The sequence below is a fragment of the Podarcis vaucheri genome (assembly GCF_965113315.1).
Source record: "Podarcis vaucheri genome assembly, chromosome: 7".
In the NCBI taxonomy this organism is placed as follows: domain Eukaryota; kingdom Metazoa; phylum Chordata; class Lepidosauria; order Squamata; family Lacertidae; genus Podarcis; species Podarcis vaucheri.
In genome coordinates this window covers 88668617-88691841 of record NC_138765.1, presented here as the reverse complement: position 1 = coordinate 88691841, position 23225 = coordinate 88668617, and the positions used below count along the sequence as shown (strand labels likewise).

General features: G+C 43.8%; 1 protein-coding gene across 4 annotated transcripts in view; it reads left to right on the top strand.

Moving 5' to 3' along the window:
• HECTD4 (HECT domain E3 ubiquitin protein ligase 4) overlaps positions 1–23225 on the top strand; it is a 110965-nt gene that overhangs the window by 30853 nt on the left and 56887 nt on the right. For 3 of the 4 annotated variants that reach the window (XM_082229625.1, XM_082229628.1, XM_082229626.1), the window contains exons 9-22: positions 137–298; positions 1545–1658; positions 2543–2683; positions 3672–3904; positions 5191–5336; positions 7929–7999; positions 8707–8812; positions 10894–11014; positions 12903–13031; positions 17355–17479; positions 18537–18690; positions 20017–20117; positions 21108–21306; positions 22199–22318. In XM_082229625.1, the coding sequence (XP_082085751.1) occupies positions 137–298; positions 1545–1658; positions 2543–2683; positions 3672–3904; positions 5191–5336; positions 7929–7999; positions 8707–8812; positions 10894–11014; positions 12903–13031; positions 17355–17479; positions 18537–18690; positions 20017–20117; positions 21108–21306; positions 22199–22318 (1922 nt within the window). The remainder of the gene's footprint in view (positions 1–136; positions 299–1544; positions 1659–2542; positions 2684–3671; positions 3905–5190; positions 5337–7928; positions 8000–8706; positions 8813–10893; positions 11015–12902; positions 13032–17354; positions 17480–18536; positions 18691–20016; positions 20118–21107; positions 21307–22198; positions 22319–23225) is intronic. The other variant, XM_082229627.1, reaches the window with a different exon arrangement.

The window sequence follows — 23225 nt, the reverse complement described above, 5'->3', positions numbered from 1 at the left end:
TTGGGGTTTGAATCTCGCTTGTCCATCCATCCAGCTTTCATCCCAGAATTTAGCTCCCCCCCCCCTTCTGCCTTTTTCATGGGCAACCGCTTTTTTTTTTTTTTTGCTTATCATGATGTTCATCTGATCTTTTCAGCTGCTAACACTAGTTGTGGTCTGCCTCTAAAAATGCTACGAAAGACTCCAATATACACATGTGGGACTTATTTGGTGATGTTAGTCCCACCCCCGGGTGCCTCTGGCAGCTCTGCCACGCGGTCGCTCTTTGGTGGAACAAGTGGCTTGTCATCCTTGAAAAGTAAGTCCTCTCCAGCCTGCCTTCTTGCTCCCTCTGAGTTGGTTTGGTTTTTTTAAAAAACCCAGCAAACTGATTTGCCATGCATCTTGCGCGGCCTTTCCGCTTGGTCCCTAGATAATTCTCTTAATGTATCCAGTGCCATTATATTTATTTATTGTAAACCATTATTTTGCTCCATCTGTCCACCTTAAATAAGGCACTTCTTCCAAGTTTATTTCTCAGTCGTTGATTTGAGCTAGCTGGGTATAGCCTTGAAACCTACCGTATTTCCAGCATAGGGCTTAGTGTTCAAATTTGATGAAAATATATGCCCAGTTGACATATAAAATGGGGGTGAGGGTATGCTTTGATGCAGCAGAGTTCCTTTTCTTGCAGTCGCTTTTCTTTTAGCCCCACTCTGATACTGAAAGATTGTCGGGGAGCTGTAATTGCTTGGGGCAGTGAGCACAGCAGAGGGAAAGAGGGGTGGGTTTCATTCCTCTCATCTCCTTTTCATGTAAGACTAGACACTCCTCCACCCTTGCTTTGCATGTGAATGTGACAGTCACATGACTAAAATACATATGACTGCCCTGCCCCTGTTGAGAGCATAGAATTGTAGAATTGTAGCGTTAGAAGGGACCACAAGGGCCATCTAGTCCAACCCCCTGCAATGGTGGTGCTACTGTTCCTGGACAACATGCTTATATAGTACCCACATTTTTCAGGCCAAGGGGCACCTTCCAGAAGCTGCATATCAGTAGTGGGTGTAGTCAGAGGCAAAAGTGGGTAGTACGGTGGATGTGACTCTTACTGTTGTATAGTAGGCAGGGGTTTCTATGCATACACCACTCTCTGTTCAGGCGAACAAGAGGGATTATCACAGCTCAAGGAGACATTCCAGCCAGGCAGAGGCATTCAAGGAGGTTGCAGAGCTAGTCTGGGCAGAGGGCTTGGCCTGGGGAGAGTCCCAAGGGTGGATAGAGAGCCCGCAAGGGCTTCTTTTGGCCTGTAGGTCTGACCTGCAACATATGGAGGGAGGCTTGGGGTTGCCAGTGACCTGTGGGGCTTCAGCTGAAGTTTGGGAAAAGCAGGTAGTTTCCAGGGCAAAAGGCTTCCAGTTAAGTACAAGCCTCGGTATCTCGATTCTCTCACTGTAGAAATTAAATAACTGTCTGTGTTTAACAATTAAGCTCCTGTGCATAACGCACAGTTCAAATAAATATGTGAGCTTTCAAGGGATTGATTGTAGGCTCTCTGTTTAAAGTTCTGGCTTCGAGTCTGGTGTACAATATCTCAGATGGACAGTTTACAAGTCGAGCGGATCTCATTGATGCTGCTGGGACCTCACTTGGACGTGGTGCTCTTGTTCCTGGTCTTGGTAAGGAATTAATATGCAGTTTTAGATGCAACTTGGTAATGGCAATAATGGCATTTGATGCCCTTGCTTACAGGTTTCTCTGAGAAGTATCTGGCTTGCTTTAAACAGCTAATCTGTTCAGACACACCTCTTTTTTTCTTTTTTAAAGTAACAGAAATAATCTGCCAAAGTAGGAGAAGGCTAATAAAGTTTATAATAAGAGGCAATTAACAATATATGTGTATAGGAGAATTGCTTGAAACTGTATATTTGCTCTAAACCTTGGCTGACCTAAGGTGCCATTGGCAGGGTAATGGTGGTGGGTTTTTTAAGTTAGCATTTGTGGATCATGGCAGAGGGGAGTTCAGAGAGTTGTTTCTTGCTTTATTTTGTACCATTGATAGCAATATCTATAAATCTATTTGCAAAGTAAACACCAGCCTTGGAGTGGTGGACACTGGAGTGCTTGCTGTGGTTGAATGAAGGCAAGGGAGGCAGTCCATTAAAGCAAGCAGATCTACAGGGGGGGGGAGTGCTTTTATCAGTTTCCCCCCAAAATCAGGTAAACTAGAAAATGTGTAAAAATCTGAGTGGCACATAAGCTGCTATCTTGGAAGCATCTCTTATTAGATGTAAGATTCATTGCAAGAAGACCTCCCTAGCCGTTGGCTTAGCTGCTGAGTTGTTATGGAATGCTTAGGAACAGTCTTTACTTCTGAGGAATAAAAACAAAGAAAAGTCCTTTAGGACCAAATGAAGCTGTTGGTGAGAAGGGGTGCAGAGGAGGGAGGAGGTGCATGTGTATGTTAAGAGGAATTGTTACCAACCGTAAAGGCATCTGTCTGGACCTGTTTTGCATTATAAGCCACTTTTGATAAAAAGAGCTATTGATTGTTTTTGTTCAGGAGCGTGCTATGATGCTATGAATAACATGATCTGGACATGCTCGAATGACTATATTGATCATTGGTGCAATCCAGGGAACCAAGCCTTCCATCACGTTTGCCAGAGGCTAGGAGTCAGCCATATAATTGTGGAACCAAAAGGTGAGGGGGAAATCAGCAGTCAGCACTCTGTACAAAGTCATTGTTAGTGAAATGTGAGATGGACAGCCTGGATCAGTGGGCATTGCCTTTGAGCCATGCTGCACCTGACTGAGAAACCAGCAGGGCAGAACAGCTCTTTCATACAAGGTTGGTGAGGGTATATATAGAACAGAACTTCCTTTGATCAGAACCAAAATAATAATCAGGGTGTTTGAAGTTCTCCTGCTTTTGAAGTTACAAACTACAAGATGCTGGGATCTTTCCTTTGAATTTCTGTGGAATTCCGCTGAAGGATGGCAATTGACTATTACAGCTGCAGGAGAAAGCCACAAAACGGTGCTTCTCTGAATGCAAACATTAGCAGTGAAATAATCAGGTATTGATACCACATCATCAGCTATATAGTACAAATTGTAGTATGGGGCAAACTTCAACATGTTTACCCTGTCGAAAGTCTCATGAAGTAGTTTGTTAATTGTCTTCCATTTGGAAAAAAAATGGGTTTGAGAGGTGGTGGCTTGCAAAGGCCAAACCAACAAATCCACGTTAGAGGGATCCAAGCTGTGCAAAATACCCTTGCATCAGCACTGCATGTATGGTTGCTATTCCCAGTTATTTAAAACTTGTGGGCAGCTACACTCAATCTCCAAGCCCTTCTCTTGCTTCCCTTCCATCCATATAAATATATGAAGATGCTTTACTGTCAGACCATTGGCCCACCAAGATGTCTACCTAGTGTTGCTTATTCCAACTGAGAGTGTCCCCCCGAGATTGCAAGCACCAAACCTCACCATTCTACTTATAACCTGGAAACACTGAGGATCAAACCTGGGAATTCTCTGTTTGAATTCCACACAGTTATTTGAATATTTGGGGGTGGGAAACCTTATGTTTTAGACTAGGCACAGTTGAAAGGCACAGAATGAATAAACCTTGATGATACCTTGAAATGCACTTCCAATTTATAAAACGTTTCTTACTGCTTTAGGAGATGCCATAACCACAAATGAGGTTATCAATCAATTACTGCACCATGTTGGTGCTATGTGTATCCATCAACTCAACCTGCTGGCAGCGAGTAACAACCTTCCAATCACAAACTTTCTGGGCAAGCAACACCCAATCGAGGGCCATCATCTTAGCAGCATTTGCGACATTATGGAGAAAGCTATGGTCAATGGGGACACCTGCATTATACGCTGCATCTTGGTTGTCTTCCAGGTGCGTGCTATCCTAGTGTAATTGTGCTATCCTAATGTAATTGTTTGCTTTTGGATTGGGGGTGTGGGATACTCAGGCAAAGTACCGTATTTTTCGCTTTATTGGACGCACTGGACCATAGGAGGGGGAGAACAGGAAAAAATTTTTTTATTGTTCTCCCCCTCTAAGTCAAGGTGCGTTCTGTGCGTTCAAGGTGCGTTCACCCGAAGCCTCCGGAGCCCAGTGGGATTCCCGCTGGGCTCTGGAGGCTTTGGGTTCCTTTCGACCTGCTCTTTGGGGCTAGCGGGGGGTGGGGAGCGCTGCCTCTCCCCACCGCCAGCATCCAAACCAGTTCGGGGAACAGCAGGAAGGTGGCGCTCCGCCTCCCCGCTGTCCTCCGAGCTTGTGGGGCTGGCGGTGGGGAGAAGTGCTGCTTTTCCCACCGCCAGCCTCCAAACCAGGTCGGGTTTGGAGGCTGCTATCCGCCGAGCTTCCCAGGCTTGTGGATATCTGCTCAGTGTGCCCCAGGCTTCGGGATGTGGGCACTCCCACCGAGCTCCCAAGGCTTGCGGATAGCTTCCTGAAGCCTGGAGAGCGAAAGCCTTCATTTGCTCCATAGGACGCATACACATTTCCCCTTCATTTTTGGAGTGGGGAAAGTGTGTCCTATAGAGCGAAAAATACGGTGCCCTTAGTGGGAGTGGTGGGATATGTAAGGATTTTCTCACGCTTCCTGTGAGCAGAGTCAGAAGTGCTGGAACTGAATTGGAGCATTGGCGGGTTCTTTCTCAGTCATGGAAGCTTTATCCAAGAGAGGTGTTCTTGATGGTATTCTGCAGCAATTGTTGTAAGCATTATCAGACCCACCTGTTTCAGCTAACTTGTGTGGTTACGTCAGTAAAGGGCAGCGGAAATGTTCACATTTTATTCTGTTTTTTCTTGAGGGACTTTTGCTTTTTGTCCCTCACCTTTGGCCACTGGAATGAAGCTGGTGAGAGGGGTTGTCCACCTTTTTTGAGTGTATGGTCACACCTGCAAACTGAAGCAATTGTTACAGGCATCATACATGCGCTCTGCTACCAACCACACACTGCAAACTAATCTGTTGGCTCCAACTCAGTGCTTCTTTTAAATCTCCTTTCAGTGAGAGTAGGGACCCTGTGGTCATGGCAGAGACTGCATAAATTATATTAATATCAATAAGTAAACCATCAGATTCCATATGCTCTTTTTATGGTACTCTGTTTCTCATATCTGACAATTCAACATGAGCATTTGTACAAACAGTCCCATGTTTGTCTTTGCAGGTGGTTTTTAAATTTTTCTTCAGCCCTCAAACCGAGAAGAATCGTGACATCGTAAGACGATCCGGCCTCTTGCTTTGGCAGTTACTGATGGCACCAGTGGACCAGATCAGCCCTGAGATTCAGAAGGAGGTCTGCCTGGCAATCAGGTATGTCCTCTTAGCTCACTACAATCAATCAAATCCTAAAAATCCTGTAGTCCTTGTGAAGATAATACTTTCAAGGCCTGACTTGGTAAAAACCACAGAGCAGCCATTCTAAGCTTCATTATAGTGAAGCGTGAATTTTCTGTGCTTTACACTAGGACTTGGCTGAACCTAGCCCAAAGGAAGGCAGCTAGTTTGGTCACCAGTATATGCTAGGCTTCCTCCCTGTCTATTCCAGGTCACTGGGTGTTTTTTTGGGAAGGAACTTCTACTGTCACTTTCCAGCCTGCTTCTTGCTAAAGGTAAAGGGACCCCTGACCATTAGGTCCAGTTGCGGACGACTCTGGGGTTGAGGCGCTCATCTTGCTTTATTGGCCGAGGGAGCCAGCGTACAGCTTCTGGGTCATGTGGCCAGCCATGACTAAGCTGCTTCTGGTGAACCAGAGCAGTGCACAGAAACGCCATTTACCTTCCTGCCAGAGTGGTACCTATTTATCTACTTGCACTTTGACGTGCTTTCGAACTGCTAAGTGGGCAGGAGCTGGGACCAAGCAACGGGAGCTTACCCCATCACGGGGATTCGAAATGCTGACCTTCTGATCAGCAAGCCTTAGGCTCTGTGATTTAGACCACAGCGCCACCCATGTCCCATTGCTTCTTGCTAGCTGAGGTTAAAAATCTTAAAATGAGAGGAGGTTGTGGGTGGGGTGGATATTTGCCAGACAACATCCAAGCTTTGTCATTGGGTTCTGTCTTATACAGGACGCTTGCAGCACACAGTAGTAGAGAATGTAAACCTGTTGTTTAAATGCATAACTTCAAAATTAACCAGCTGGCCAGCCTATTTCCCAGCTTTGGGCATTGCACTCTTAGGAGGCCATCAGTTAAAATGGTCAGAAAGTCCTAGATAGTTGGTATCGGCTATATAGAAGAAAGCAAGCATTTCTACCATCTACTTTAGGGTGACTTTGAAGTTCTGTTGAGAGAGCTACTGCTGCTGGTGCTGGTTGGGCATAGTTCTTTTGGCTAGTTGTAGTTAAAAGGTTAAAGATGGTCCCCACTCTTCTATCTGCCACTTCTTTCATCTTTTGGCCAAAGCATGGGGAGCGTCACAGTCCTGCGTTAAGATAACCAGATAATGTACATCTAAAGGGCAAAGGGCATTCATCTTGGGCAGGCATAGGCAAACTCGGCCCTCAAGATATTTTGGGACTACAATTCCCATCATCCCTGACCACTGGTCCTGTTAGCTAGGGATGATGGGAGTTGTAGTCCCAAAACATCTGGGCGGCCGAGGTTGCCCATGCCTGATCTTGGGCGTCGCATTTTCCTGTATATGGGACACACTCCAAAACTTGAGAACAAAATCTTCTAGAGTAGTTTGCAGATCTATATTTATGAGGCTCAGTGTTCTCAGTTCTGGAATAATAAAAGTGTATTTTGGATCCAAAGCCTGTTTTTTTTTCAGCCATGTTGATTGATGTTAGAGAATTATTAACTGGTTGCTGCACTGTATGACCAGATAATGTTGTTGAGGAAACTTGGTTTAATTCTACACTGGTGAAGTGTAGAATTAAATTTTCAGAGTGTAGAATTAAATTAATAGCCACCCAGCTGAGTGCTGGACTTTGATCTGGCAAACTTGAGTTCAAATTCCTCCTGAGCCACAGGCTGACTGCATAGCCTTGGATAAATTGCAGTTACTTAGCCTCAGATCCTCTTCTATGAAATAAGAGTATTCTTAATTTACTTCACTGGGTACCGAATGCAATAGAGATTGCACATTGTGTAAGTTGCTAGCAAACATTTCAAGAAATACACAGGTAAGCCTTAAGCTAAAATATAATTGCTTCTGCAGTATGATTTCCTTGCTCTTTGTGGCACAAGCAGCAGCAGCAACAACAACAGATAATTAAATAAAGAGGAAAAAATGTGTGTTTTCATTCCTTTAACTGTAGAAGCAATTGCTTGCTTGAACCTTATTTCCCATAAAATAATTCTTAGTTTGAGTCTGGTTACATAAGAGGGTGGAAAAGACTTCCTTTTGATATCCAAAGAGGCCCTTTTTGAACATAGTGGTTTTCTTTGTATATATTATTATTACATTTACGCCCCACCTTTCCTCCAAGGAGCTCAAGGTAGTATACATAGTTTTCTTCCTTGTTTTATCCTCGCAACAACCCTGTGAGGTAGCTTAGTCTGAGATAGTGCAACTGGAAGATTACCCAGTGAGCTTCATGGTTGAGTGGAAATTTGAACCCTGGTCTCCTAGGTCTTAGTCCAGCCACTTCCCCAAACTGTCTGTTGATGGCCTTCTTGCTTAACCATAAACATTCAAAAAGCCCCAACATTCCCGACTTTTCTTTTATACTCAGGAAGCAAATGCTAAAAATTTTCAGAAAGGTAGTCTCAATAGTCTGCAGAAAGGAAGGAAGGAAGGAAGGAAGGAAGGAAGGAAGGAAGGAAGGAAGAAGACAATGTTTATGCTACAATTAATCTGTTTGATTTTAAAGTACCCCAATACTCTGTTGTTGTTGTTGCTGCTGTCTGTCTTTGCAGATACTAAATGTTACCTTTTCTTTTCTCTTCTTTAAGCTCTGGTCTAAATAACCTGTATCCTGGAGAAGTGGAAATTAATAACTTGCTTAAGTTGGTTTTAACAGAAGGTAAGTGTTTTCACTAAGACTGTAATGAAAATTCATTGTAGACAGCTTCCACACTGATATTTTGCTCTAGAGTAGCCATGTTTTCCTGACGTTGTCAACAAATATCTCCCTATCATGCCTTTCCTGTTCAGCTTCTACTGTATTTCAGAGTGCCAAAAATCCACCTCTTTCCCCCCTCCAGATGCCCCAGATGTAGGTGGCCCATTGTGCTGGCTGGTTGTGACCTGTATAGATTATGCTAGCCATCTCATTCTATGGAAATCAGATCTATCAATGTAACCCTTCCTTTTCCAAATCCATGATTATGAGTACAATGAGGCGAGAAGGGAGTACTTAACCATTATTATTATTACTATTATTACTATTATTACTATTATTATTAATTTATTTATTATTTATACCCTGCCCATTGGTTGGGTTTCCCCAGCCACTCTGGGCAGCTCCCAACAGAATATTAAAGACACGATAAAACATCAAATGTTAAAAGCTTCCTTAAACAGGGCTGCCTTCCAGTTTACAGCAGAGCAGCAATGCTTGGTAGCTGCTAAATCATCCACATCGAGAAGCATCTACTGGCTAAAAGTATATGGTCCAGAAAGCATAGTCTGCTGCACATTTAATAAGAAATATTTTCATCTAGCATGAATTTACAGCTGAGGCCAACATTTATATATAGCCAGTTTCCCGCATGAATTATTTCCTTGTAGGAGACAGAAACAGTGGACTTGCTCAGCTTCGAAATGTGATCATGACCAACCTGGCAGAGCAGCTTCAGAACAACAGATTTGGCAGTGAAGATGATGATCATTACAGGTAAGTGACATGGGTCTTCCTGCATGTAAGGGATGTAATTTGCCTAGTGCACATGCTGAAAGCTCTGGATCCTATCCAATCAAGACTTCTCTCAGAGTTGCTGCTTCTGTCGTACAGCTTCCAAGTGTTTCATCACAGCTTGCTTGGGGCAAGTGGCCCCTTTAAAAAGGAATGGAGATGGCACAAATCCTGTGTCTTACTAAGCAACAGAAAAGGAACAATTAGTAACGGTTTCAAGAAACAATAATCACAACAACAGAAGCCTACAAGAAATTGTTTGGGGTTGTTTTTTTTGTAGCTTCAGGCCTGTTGATTTTCCCCTCAAGAAGAGTGTCTAAAAATTGAGTTCAAATCCCAGAGAAGATTTGGCAGTAAGATAAATAATATGGTACATCCTCCAGAGAGCCAGTGCTACAAGGACAGAATCTCAGAAGCTCGGATCATAATATATGTTTTTATTATTTATTTGTTTATTTACTGCTTATCCTTCACCCTGAGGTCTTGGGATGGTTTACAGCATTACAATACAATATTAGAAAAAGATTAAAACAATCCTAAAAATATACACCTCAAGTGTCAAAGCCATGGTAAAGAGTTGCATCTTCAGCCTTCTCTGGAAGCTGTATAATGAAGGTGCAATTCTCTGTGGGGAAGGAGTTCCACAAAATGCCCTATCCCGGGTCCCCAGGGAAGAGGAACTACTAAGATAGCCCCCTCTACCAAGAGGGTATGTAGGAAAGGAGGCGTTCTTTCAGATATTTCAGGTCTGTGTCGTTCAGGGCAATTTATTTTGAAAGTACCGTACTCCAGATCAAAAGAGATACTCAAGCCCTAGATCTTTACTTGCTATACTTACTCTCCATGGACATAACATAAAAACATGTGACTGAAAAACTATGGGTAGTATATTAAACAAACAAACAAACATTAGATTGCAAGACAGATAAAGGAGAGCCAGTGTGGTGTAGTGGTTAAGAGCGGTAGTCACGTAATCTGGGAAACCGGGTTCGAGTCTCCGCTCCTCCACCTGCAGCTGCTGGGTGACCTTGGGCCAGTCACACTTCTGTGAAGTCTCTCAGCCCCACTCACCTCACAGAGTGTTTGTTGTGGGGGAGGAAGGGAAAGGAGAATGTTAGCCGCTTTGAGACTCCTGAAGGGAGTGAAAGGCGGGATATCAAATCCAAACTCTTCTTCTTCTTCTTCTTCCATTTGTTGCAGTTTTAGGAAAGCACATTTGGACTAACCAAACAGAAGTTTGAAAGTGTGAATTTGCAGTCCTCAGCCATTAAATGATGACATAAAATGATCTGTTTTATATTTCCCCAACCACCACCACGCACAACTCTCTTGTGCACAGCAATTATTTGCAACGAGATCCCCTTTGGATCTCTATGGGCAGTGCAAACTGTCAGAAGGCCCAATCCACAGGGAGTTTCCTCTGCTCAGGCATTTGCTAGGTACGCGTTTGCCTGCATCAGAAAGCTTCTCATAAATTTGTGCTCCCATTTCTGGGATCTAAAGAGCTGCTTCAGGCACTTCCGAGTGCTAGAGTGCACCAGTGGAATTTTGAGCTTGGAAGCACAGACCCCCACACCACAGCTAGGGCCAGCCCACCCATGAAGTGGGGTGAAGCAGCTGCCTCGGGTGGCAGAAGCCCCCAAAGCAGCCTCACCTGTGCCTCTGACACTGGCATTGGTGCTGAGAGATCTTATGAGATATCTTGCCTAAAACCAGCTTTGATGCTGGCGCCACTTCTCTGACAGCAGAGACAGGGGTGGTGCTGGCAGAGGTGGGTGGCATGGCAGAGCAAGGTGGCGCAGAGCAGCAGTATCAAAAACTTTTGAACCCCCCCCCCCCTTTTAAGGAGTTGGTTGTAAGGCATAGGGTCCTGCTCTTAGATGTGTGGAACTGTCCTGTACCTGTAGACAGAGGTAAGTTAAGTAAATACAAACATGGTTGTGTCTTTTATGGTAACTACTAGTTCACCATTACCAAAATACTTAATATGCTTGCACATGAGTGTTTTTGTTTCCAGTACTGAACCCTCACCATTTTGCCATATATTTCCTACATTTTTAAAGACTAAACGATGAACTTTTGCACTACATTCTCAAGATCGTTGTCCGAGAATCATGTATCTTAATCACCAAGTGCCAAACTGTATCCAGAGATGAATTTCAAAGGCTCCTCTCAACTGTGCCTGTGAGTAACACCTCCTAGCTTGCTCTTTTTTCCAAAAGGCCCTCTTGTTTTATGGGTACAGCCAGGATAGGGGCAGTGCAGCAGTCTCTGCAAGGTTTAAGGGGAGCATTTGGATTGTCAAATGTTATAGATGAGCCTGCAAACCTCACTGATTGTTTTCTGGATGCCACCTGCATGCCGATGTACTGACACTCTCCTACACAAGAGAAACAAGGACTTATGTACCTAGGAGAGTTCGGAACTTGTGATTCAGATTGTACTAAGGGGCAGCAGCTGCTGATGCTGCTCTTCCAGTTTCTTTCCCAGCCTCACCTAGGAAGAGCAGTCTTATACTTTGTCCTGCCATGAAATTGAGCACCTGGCTAAACTGGCATGAACCTTTCCATGCTGTCTGCTGTGAGTGTTTGGCCAGGTGTCTGATAATGCCTTGCATCCCCATGTTGCCCTGCTCTGTCTCCCTGCCACTTACTTTGAACGTCAACCACAAAAAATAATAATCTTAATTAAGAGCTAATGTTAGCATTGGTAGTTAAAAGTGAATGGCATGATGGGAAGTCCGGTTTAAGTCTTGGCATTAGTGATAAAACTCAATGAACAAACCAGTGTTGATTGCTTTTAATGTGATTTTTTATTTTAGATTGTATTTTAATCACTTTCAAGCTGCTTTTGGTTCTGTCTGTAGAAAACTGGGGTATAAATAAAAACAAATGAATGGATCAGAATCAAACCAAGCCAGTCTGTTTTAGCCTCAGCCCTCACTGTAATAGTGTTTATCTTGCTACATTTTTATCCTGCCTCATTTGCTCAGAGCTTCAGCCTTCCTGCTCATTTCTCTTTGTAACAGTCATGAGAGGTAGGTGAGTGTGAGTAAATGACCCAAGCTTATCCAGTGAGTTTTGCACCTAAATGGGAAACTGAACCTAGTTATTTCCATTGTTTTCTGGCACAGTTTTGCCACTATACCATACTGGCTGCATAATGAACATAACAATCCTGACCTGCTTTACAGGAAAGTCATGGGGTTAGGAAGAAGCAGCCTGAATATTTGGGTTATGACTATTTTGGAAGAATAGTACAAATGGGTACTGGCGTGGGAAGTAGTAGGTGGGGCCAGATTTAGACCAGTGTACTGTGCTAATTGAAATGCTGGGCCCAAGCCATCCAAAGTCTGCACCAAGAATAGCAGAATTCTGTGTCCTCTCTAGGTATGCAGATTTGCATAACTGCTTCTATTTTGCATCATTTTGGTTTTGCCAGTTGTGGAGGAGGGCTAAGGAGTTAGGCAGAGTATTGGAGCTCTCCTGCTCTGTTACTTTCTACTTTCCACTCCTGAGATTTCATCAGACATTTCCTCACACTTTGAAGCATATCTGAAGAGCCAATAAGGGCTAGCAACTTGCTTTAAGTAAAAAAATGGAAGCGTGAGGTTTTCAGGAAGCTGAATTCAATTTAGGTTTTCTGTGCCCCCATGAAATCAAAGCATAAACTATACAGCATTGTTTGAAACTTACAGTTACACTGTGTACTGCAATAAATATGTTGAGATCCCATTCCCACTCTGTTGACCTTTCTAGAATGTATCCATTGATCCCTGTGAATTCAGCTTTGTTTTAAGAATTAATTTGACTGTTACTTGCCTATGTGTCAACTAAGCAAAATTCAGCAATTTGTGACACATCTCTCAAATTTTAGCTTGAGTTAGTGACTCTTTTGTTACATTCTTGTAATGCACTGCAGAGCTGTGACAGTCTAGCAGGGGAATGATTTGACATTTCCCTGTTCGTTTTCTTCCTTTATGTTTCAAAAATAGCACACAACCTTTTTCTGTACTGATTTTCTAGTTGAAGTGTTGAGATGATAATGCAAATGGTGCTCATTTATATTAAAGGCTGCCTCTTCTTGCCTGCGGTATCTGATGGCCGTACAGAACCATCTTCTGAGTAATACAATTTTGATTAAGCCTGACGAAAACGATGACAGTGACAGCTCCTTGCAGGGAGAGACATTGAAGGTACAGGTAAACACCAATATTAAATTCCAGTTCTGATTTCAACAACCCATGCTCTCTTCTGGCCCTTGTATCTCTGCAGTTCAGCTGATGGGTATACCCTCTCTGTGCTGTCTTGTCCCTTCTTGTTGTCTCAGTGTAATTTTGTGACAGCTTCAGCTAGAATTCTCAATGGTGACCTCTTCAGGAGGGAAGGTGCTGTTGAAGCTATGTGTGCCCTAATTCAGGAACTCTTGCGCTTTGCTTTGCAATGTGTGGCTAGGCTCCCCTGTTGACCTCAACCAGAGTAGCATTCAGGAAGACCAACAGAGATTATTGTGTGCTGCTGCTGCCGCCGCCGCCGCTGCTCTCCACCAACTGCAAGTTCAGTCCAGAGGTGGCTGTTCCTCAAGAGGGCCTCTATTTTGAACCAGCAAATTAGTCTGCACTGAAAGACTATCATTACCAGTAAATCATTGGCTGTGGAACTTTTTTTCATAGGATACAGTCATGGCCACCAACTTGGATGGCTTTAAAAGAGGATTAGACAAATGAATGGAGGTACCGTATTTTTTGCTCTATAGGACACACTTTTTCCCCTCCAAAAATTAAGGGGAAATGTGTGTCCTATGGAGCGAATGCAGGCTCCTTGGCTTCAGCGATAGCAACGCGAAGCCACCGAAGCGCAGAGGGAGCACTCCCTCCGCGCTCCGGAGGCTTCGTGTTGCTTTCGCTGAAGCCTGGAGAGCGAGAGGGGTCGGTGCACACGACCCCTCTTGCTCTTCAGGCTTCAGGGATAGCCGCCTGAAGCCTTCAGAGCGCAGCGCGAGTTCCCACTACACTCCGCAGGCTTCGGGTTCAGCGAAAGGAACCCAAAGCCTGCGGCGCGCAGCGGGAACTCGCGCTGCGCTCCGCAGGCTTCAGCTTCCTTTCGCTGAAGCCAAGAGAGCAAGACTCTCCTGGCTTCAGCAGAGAGGGAGAGCTGCACAGCGCCCCTTCAGCCAAGCAGGAGGAGAAATGGAAGGGGCTCCGTTTCTCCTGCCACTTCACTGAAGGGGCGCTGAGCTGAGAGGGGGAGATTTTTTCTCTCTTGTTCTCCCCCTCTAAAACAAGGTGCGTCTTATGGTCCGGTGCGTCCTATGGAGCGAAAAATACGGTGCATAAGGCCATCACTAGCTGCTAGCCGTGATGGCTGTGCTCTGACTCCACAGTTGGAGGCATTCTGAATACCAGCTGCTAGAAACAGTAGGAGGGGTGGGTGCTTTTCCACTCGAATCCTGCTTGCTGGTTTCCCACAGGCAACTATTTGGCCACTGTGAGAACAGGATGCTGGACTAGATGGGACATTGGACTTATCTAGCAGGCTTTTCTTATGCCAGAGTCTCCTTGTTTTAGAGAAAGAACTGTCGCAGATAGTTCTGTATTCCAGGCCTTGCTACAGGTTTTTTTAACCTATAACATTATACTTTATTCCCATTCATTTTAGAATATATCCATATATGGGCCTTTAAAACTTCTACAGTATTTACCTGCCCCCCCCAATGAAATCTTTATTTCTTAACTTCTAAAAGGGTGCTCTGGGTGTTCACATAGAGCAGGCCTCAGGAACCTGTGGCCTCCAAGATATTACTGAACTTCCATGGTTCCTGAGCATTGCAATGCTGGCTAGGGCTGATCTAGAGGGCCGCAAGTTTCCCATCCCTGGCATGCAGGGTAGCTGTGCATTTTCATCGCTTTTTATTCCTGGAGCTGCCCTACCCCCTCCATGGAACCCCGGAGGGAGCCTTTGTCTTGGACGGTTCTACATAGACTTAAACAGGTTTATCTCACGAAAGGTCATGACTTTTCTCACACCTCAGACCTTTGAACCTCTAAATTGAGAATTCTCTGCACCTTCAGAAATGCTCAGGGTTTCCTGAAAGAAGCTGTGCTGCCTAGGGCCAAACTACACATTCTGATAAAATACTCTTTTTAAAAAATGCCCTTAAGCAAGCCTCATTTAAGTTTGAAGAAACAGCAACGGTGGGGCCCGGATCTGGAATTTGCTCCCACTCCATACTGGTGTCCTGCTGACCCCTGAGTAGCAAAGAAGCTGGGGGGATTTTTGACAGGAAACGTGCACAGGACTCTGAGCACTAGTAGATAGTGTGATCCAAATTGAGACCCTTTTTCTCAAAACAAAAGTAAAAATGTCAGGGAGGCCGATTTAAGCCCCCTTTCCCTAAAGGTATGTTTACCGTATCATATGGTTTGGTCCTTAAGTAGGTTTCAAACCTGTTTATGTCTGTGCTATGGATGCCCCCATCAGCAACTCTTTCACCTTTTGACTTACTCTAAGTCAGTGTGATAACCTCTAAAAACTTTGATCCTAAGTGGTTGCTGCCTCAATGCCATTCTAGATGGACCTCTTTACAAACGTGACCGGGTGACTGTCCTAGAGCTATTGCTTTAACTGAACCACTGAGTATTCCTGATAAGGGAAAGCTATCCCTACAGTTTCAAGTACTTTGAAATTTAAACATGTTGCTAGCTGTACCACTCAGGGGGATCTGTGTTCAGCAAAGCAGTGCTGTAGAATTTCTGAAAACATAATCAACTTCACCGCCACTCTCTAGGGAATATTACTTGCTTATCTGAAGAAATGGGGCAAAATATGCTTCTATGCAGGGCCTCTGCTACTTTTCCAGCTGGCTTTGCATTTATTATCTCAGCTGCTTAAGGGAGGAGCAGTGAAGGAAAGGCAGCCCACAGCCCAAGGCTGAACTCTTGGGCTGGAATATAAGAGCAGCTTCCACTTCTTTCTACAGGGCCCTCACAGGAGGCCCATATTTAGTTTTGCCCCTTTATTTTCAATTCTGTCAGTCTCCTTTTTGCTATTCTTTGGCGTACTTGTGTACTTGTATGAAGTAAATGCTGACTGTGTCCATGCCATCTTTCATCCTACAAACACGTTTTTATTTTTTCCAGTTCTTCTCTGCAGTTCGTATCATCCTCTCTTCCCTTCTAAGACTGTCTGTTTCGTTCCTTGTCTGGCCAGCAGACAGGGCTGGATAAACCATTCTGATAAGTACTGTATGCAGTCGGGGCCTAGCCCACTACAGTCCCTTGTCTGCAGTTAAATAGCTGGAGTTTCCCAAATGCAACATGCATGTTTTATTCCTCCCCCCCCCCCCACTTAAAAAAAGAATCTAGGGGGCAGGGAATGACTGTTTCAGTCAGCCATAGGAAAATATCAAACAACGTTATTTTTCTGCAGTATAAATAGCATCATCAGATCTGCAGAAGATTTGCCAATTGGGCAGGATGGTGAGGACAGAAGAAGGGGGAATGTGTGTGTGTGTATGTTCCTGTGCCCACTAAGGTTGCTGCAAAAAAAGGGGGGGGGACTATCTAGTTGTTGTAAAAGGTTTAATGGATTAAATCTGTGTCATTTTGCATAGGAGGAAGAGCAGTCATTCTGAGGGAGGTATTATTTTATTTGGTTTTGGAAGTAAACAGCATCTTAGGAATTCCACCACCCCTGTGTGTGAGAGTGAGAGACAGAGACAGAGACAGAGACAGATATACAAATATAATCCTTCTGTTATGGGTGCCTGCTACTTATATATTTTTTAGTATTTATATTAAAGAAAAAAGTTAACATTTTTTTCACAGTCTGCTGCCAAATGACTTTGGCACTTAAAAAAAAAATCAGTTAATCAAACTTGATTCCTCACTAGAAATTGTGGCCCTTGTGCTCAGCTTCATACATAGACATTGGAAGACACGTTGTGTGTCTGAGAAGGAACCTTCCCTACTTCAAAAATGACCCAATAGGGCTTCCATGTTGTTTTTATCAGGGAGCCCTCCTGGTCAAAATATGTCCTTCATTTTCTGCATAGTGCATCTTGCACTCTAATTAATTAAATTTTTCCTAGTACTTTGGAGTTTAACCTTTTAAACTTCCAGCTGACACAGGAAAAGAGAGATTGTTTCCCTGCAGAGTCAAAAGTGGAGCCATAGCAGCTTCTGTTTTCATGGTGTGTCCACCCATTTCTTGTGTCCCAGTTACATCTCTGATCAAGGTGGATGAGTGGGCATTCTAAAGCACAGCAAAAGACCGCTGGATGGAGATGGGGACCACAAGCAGTGGTGCCCCTCTGACCACCTTCAGTTGTTTGAAGGAAACTATTTATCTCCAGTCACAGTCCTGGAGAGATCTGTTGGTGCCGGCTTCATTGTCATGATCATCACATAAACTTCGGAAGCCCATGCTTATTTTTTTTGTTCTGTTTGCTTGCTTGTTTGTTTTTAAGACCAGCTGTTCCCTTGGTCATGTAAACACAAGTTTCTTTTTAACGTTTTTGTGCCTAGGAGCTTAAAGCTAGTATCTTGGCTCTGGCTACTCAGATGCTTACGGGATGCGATGAAGTTCTAGAAATGCTGCAGCAAGTCACCACTGCTCTGATAAACAGCGATATTCCAGACAGGGAGCAGCGGTAAGTTCATGTACTTCATTTGCTTTGGAGATCCACGCCCCACCTTTATTTTGAAAGGTCCTCAAGGCAGTTTGCAACAGACTGCAAAGCATAAAACAAAAAGACACACAACCTGATACCCCTCAGCTGTCTGGATGAAGGATGGGATCGATATGTGCTTCCAGTCTGTAGTCCCAGGACACTGGCAGTTGGTGCAGAGTGATCTTTCTGGGGAGGGAGGGAGGGAGGGAGGGAGGGAGGGAAGCAAGCTATCTGCAGCTGTCCTTTCTCTGGATGAGAGAAGTAGCCATGCTGCTATTCCCTTTTCCTGAATGAGAGAGGGAGGTGTAATAGTCCAATGGCCCTTGATACTCTGCCTAATAGATGGCACTAGAATGTGCTTCCTTTCAGTTCTGCAAGTTTCTGTCTGCTTCCTTGGCAAAGGGCATTCCCCAGAACTTGCACCGTTTTGCTTTCTCTCTCTTTATCGTTGCCAAAATCAGGAGATTTGGGGAACTGTCATGCAGTTTTTGTGTGTGCTGGAGGACGCAAGCTAAGGCAGGGTCTGAGTCTCAAACTAAAATGTGCAGGGAATAAGAAAAGTCTGAACCAGGGGCATTGTGAGCAAGGATTCATCCTTCAGAGGGTGGGAGAGGTGAGCTGTGTGAGAAGGAGATGTTTGACAACAGCAGCAACAAGGGCAAGCTTCAGGAGGTCCAGAAGAGATGGTGGAAAGTTGGGAGGTGTCAGGGATCTGGGGAACAGCACCTAAGAGAGCTTGTTGCACTGTTGAAGATGGAGATAGGATGTATTTGGGAGGTTAAGGCAGGCATAGGCAAACTTGGCCCTACAGATGTTTTGGGACTACAACTCGCAACACCCCTAGCTAACAGGACCAGTGGCCAGGGATGATGGGAGTTGTAGTCCCAAAACAGCTGGAGGGCTGAGTTTGCCAATGCCTGGGTTAAGGCAACCTGGGGTGGGATTTTCACAGTAAGCCAGTTGTGTGTGGCAAAGCAGGACTGGTAAGTGAGCATGGCAGCAAGATGCTCTAAATCCAGAGGGCCTCTCATTGCAGGTTAAAAGGCCTGGAGCAGGTGATCAAAGCCACCATGCTGGGCCATTTGCTTCCGGTTTTGCTGACCTCTCTGATGCACCCCAATCTCCAAACATTGACCATGGCCGATGCTCTGATGCCTCAGCTGGTGCAGCTAGTCCTCTACACAAGTCAGGTATGGCCTCCTTTTCTTCTGCTGGTGGTTTTCCCCTCCTCCACCCCTCCAAATGGTTTTGTGTTTCTTTTCCTTCCCTTGGAATGATATTTGCTACTGAAAATATTCTTGTGCAGAATGGAGATATTGTTACATTCTACCTTGTAACAAACTTTTTATAATGCTTATTGTCCCACTGGGTTTGCCATAGGGGGTTGCATCCATCCTTTTATGGCAAACAGTATCACATCATTTTCTTAATGTTCATCCCTGTAAAATTTGAGCTCCCACAATGCATTGAGGACACTGAATTACAAAGACTTACACATAGCCATAATACGGTGCTATGTGGAGCACAGTTCAAAATCTGCCAATAAGCAGAACTTCAGGCTGCATCTAGATGGGTGGCTCCTAGCATGACCCAATTATTGCTTTTTCATTGTAAGATATAAGTGAAATTGCAGCTGATTTTCCACCCTGTTGAGTGTCTTGTGCATTTTCTGTGTGTACATTCCACTGTGTTCTGTCCATACCACACCTTCACTAAACCCCTTGTGGTATGTTATAACTGCTGTTTGTTTTCTGACCCCCTATTTATTTCCTTTTGAAATAAATATTTTAGTTATCACTTTTCTGACTATTTTTAAATGAAACATAGCTAAAGCATTATAACACTGTAAGCTATAATATAATTTATCATGATGCTATGGTGTAGTAATATAGTAACACTATACTAAAATAATGCTTTAGCTGTGGAGTGTTGTAGTTCTTTGCATCTTTCATTAATATAGATGGAGAAACATTTAAATAAATACCAAAATAGTAATTAAAAAGGGTCATAAAACAACATTCCCCACAAGTCTTATAATGAATGTGTGTTGAGCTGTGAGACTGCACTGTTGCTTTGTTCTTCCTAAAAGTTGGAGTTTTTGTGGTCTAAGAAAAGATGGAAGAACCACAGGGCAACTACAGGATGACAATATTTAGGTGATAGAGTTGTGTGGGTGCCCTGTAAAAAATGAGTGAAGGAATCATGTTGATGTCATGCTAAATGCCTATTGAGGAAACATCCTCATTCTCCTTCCAGGCAGTAATCTGGACCGGGGAGCTGTGCTATCTTTGAGGGCAATAGCGAGGATTGACAGGGCATCAGTAGCAACAGCAAGTCATAGAATTGTAGAGTTGCAAGGGACTCAAAGAGTCTTTGAGTCCAACCCCTTGCAAAGACAGTCTCTCTCTTTCTCACCTCCCTCCCTGCCTCTCCAGTTTTCCCCCCTTCCCTATTTGAGAGATAGCATTATATACTACTTTACTAATCACAAGCAAACCATATTCATTTTGCTACAGACAGCCTTGCTGCTGAAAACCCAGTCTCCTGTTTTCTCTGAAGCGGGCAGTTCTACTGGAGGGGCATCAGAGCAGAGGAGCAAGCTATTCCCTGATGAGAGGTAATCAACGTAACATCATCCGACTGCCCTTTGACCCTCATCCTTCACTACTTTAATATGTTGAAGGCACTCTCTCATATGCTTGCTGGCAATGTTGCTTCTGAACATAAATCATTATGGAAGAATGATTCAGAGCAAGGAACCCCACAGGGTCCGCGTTGCATTGCTCTGTAAAATTGCTTTGTAGGCTTATGGGGGGGGGGGAATTTCTCATAAAGAGCTGAAAGTTATAGATCCAACTGAAGGTGTTTCTGGAGAGCAAGTTACAGCTTTTATTTCTCCTCCCTTTCCCTGCCACCTTAAGGGTTCTAGAGGAACAGCAGCAAAATTAGAAAAGGTTGAGATTGTTTCAAGAGCTTTATGTTTTAATTCATAATGGGCACAATGTATATTACCTGATCCTGCTTTTAACAACTTATGTCACAAGTAGATGGGATGTTGTGAGATCTGTTAGTGAATCTTGTGTGGTTTTGTAAAACTGAACAGCAGCCATGGGGGTCCCATTACACTGCAGCACTGGGGTAAGGGGGTTAACTCTCCCCGCTTTCCCTATATTCCCAATGGCAAGGACCCTCAAATGCGCTCTTTGTTCTTCAGGAAAAGCTTGTATGTGCCTGTATGAAACGTGTGTGGTTCCTCTGCATGGTAAATATCAGCTTGGAAGTAGATTTAATATTAAGGATGCATTGTTTGAACTGCCTTCCTCATCGATGGAAGTGGCATTTTATTTGTACCCACAGGCTTTGAGGTCCTTCTTGGGTCCATACCCCCACTAGATGGGAATTCAGTAAGTTGAAAAACCTGCCAAGCAAGCCTCTTGAGCAGAGCTGAGCGATTCCTCTTTCAAACTGCCTTCAATTGTCACAGTTGTCTTCAGCACAAGGCCCTTCTTCACATACCATGTGTTTGCTGTTGTGATAGGTTTGTTGTACAAATTCTAGGTTTTCTCTGCTAATGTTTGTCTCTTTTCACTCTTTTCTTAAATGCTAGAATGCTAGAAGAAAAAGAAGAGCCAGGTTTCCTTACTGGCTTAAAGATTCCAGCTCCTTGGGCTGCTGGGAAGACAGTAGAGACAGTCCACCCTGTCAGAGACAATTACAAATTTAAGGAGACAGTGCATATTCCGGGAGCCCGTTGTTTGTACCTGAGGTTTGATAGCCGCTGCTCTTCACAGTATGATTATGATAAGGTTAGTAGAATGCTAGAAAGATCTTCCCAGTGGAAGACAACAAGTCAGTACTGTGGTGCAATTTCCATTTCCTTCAGTAGAGTTTGCACAGGAGTTTGCACTTCTGTCCCTTAATGCTCTCTATCTTTATCACGGACAATATGATTATTGTTATTTATTAATTGCCTTCCACGTGTGTCCAAAATATGGTTTTTTAAAGGAAGAAAATGGCCTCAGTTGTTTCCAGAAAGTGCAGATCATGCCTATCAGACATATTTATAGCACCGTTTTTTGCCAGGAAGAAAAAAATGGGGAAGGTTTTGATCCCAGCCTCTGTGTGGGATCACAGAAGCTAGGAGTGTGTGAAGAGGAGATCCCTTGCAATTAATTTATTCATTGCTGAATGGTGACCGCTAGTTGAGGGCCAAATTAGATGTGGCACCATATATGTCATTAGCCAGTGGCTTTTTTAAAAAAGTGTAAACACCTGCAAAGATAGGATGGAGTGGGCTGTGATCTGGATCAAAATTTGAACTGGGTGTGGCAGAGTGTCTCTTGCTGTGACCCTGATTGGGACTGAAGTGTCTGCACCTGATGTTTGCATTGGAAGGAAAACTTCAGTTGCCAAGGATCAGATCTTTCTCTTGCATACAAACAGCAGTCCACAAGCTCTTATCCTGATCAGGATAATGGGGAGTGGGGTTCAAAAAGGAAAGTGGCCTTTCCTGCCAGGTTCCTGATCCAGATCAGCCATTTGTATTATTGCTTCAGTGATTTGTGTGTAAAACCAGGAAGCCACCTGCTTGTCTCCTTCACAACAATTTGGAATTAACTTTAAATATTCAAACTGCCGTAAGTCTGCACGTTGTATTTATCTTTATCCCACCTAACAGTTTATTTCATGTTCTTGAAGTTGGTGATCTACGCAGGCCCCAACACAAATAGCCGGAAGGTTGCTGAATATGGGGGCAACACCCTAGGATATGGGAGCCGGAGTGTCTTAGGAACTGGTTGGCCCAAAGACTTAGTAAAGGTACGGAGTAAAGATTTTTCTTTTTTAAAATAACAGCAACAAGATTTCAACCAAATCTGAATGTTGTTTGGGAACTACTTTATAGAAAAATGGTTTGTGTTTTGTTGTAGACTCATAAAAAACCATGCAAGGAGGACTGTAGCAGCTGAGTTCAGTATTTATTTTGTAGTGTTAAATGAGGAGTGGTAGGAGGAGGAGGGAAAAGCAAAGGAACAGCTCCAGGACTATAATTGTTGCTGATCTGAACTTCTGATACAGTTATAACTTGAAATGTACAGGGAAAGGCTGGCTATTGTCTTTGTGTTTTTTTAAAAATCCTTTTTTTTAAAAAAAAAAGCTAGTGGTCATTTTTAAAAACAAAATTATGAAATAATAGTGTCATTGTAGTTAGGTTTAAGCATAATCTCTTGTAAGAGAGATGGATTCATAGGCCTGGAACAAATGCAGTTACTTCCTTGTCACCTCCAGTCCTTGTGTTTTCCACCTTTGTCATGGTTCCATGGTCAAGGACCTCTACCTGTTGCAACCTCTGAAATCAGATTATGTATGCGAGTATTATTTGGGTTTTCCATCTCATGTCTGGTCAACCAGAAGAAGGGTGGTTGGCTTTTATATCCAAAGCCAATTCTTGCCCAAGAATGTCCAAGTGCTTTGGCAAAGTCTCTTAAAACACACATCCATTTATTTAATGTTCTGCATTTGCCTCCTACCTTTCCAGGGAGCTCTGAATTGCATAAATTCTTCTTTTCCCTACCTACCTACCCTCCCTCCCAATTGTATTTTCACAATCCTGTTAGATAGGTTCCGTTTGCAGTGCTGGCTGGGAAGACTAGCCAAAGGTTACCCAGTGAGCTCCATGACTGAGTAGGGATTTGAACCTGAGTCTGTCCAATGTGACTTGCTGTGA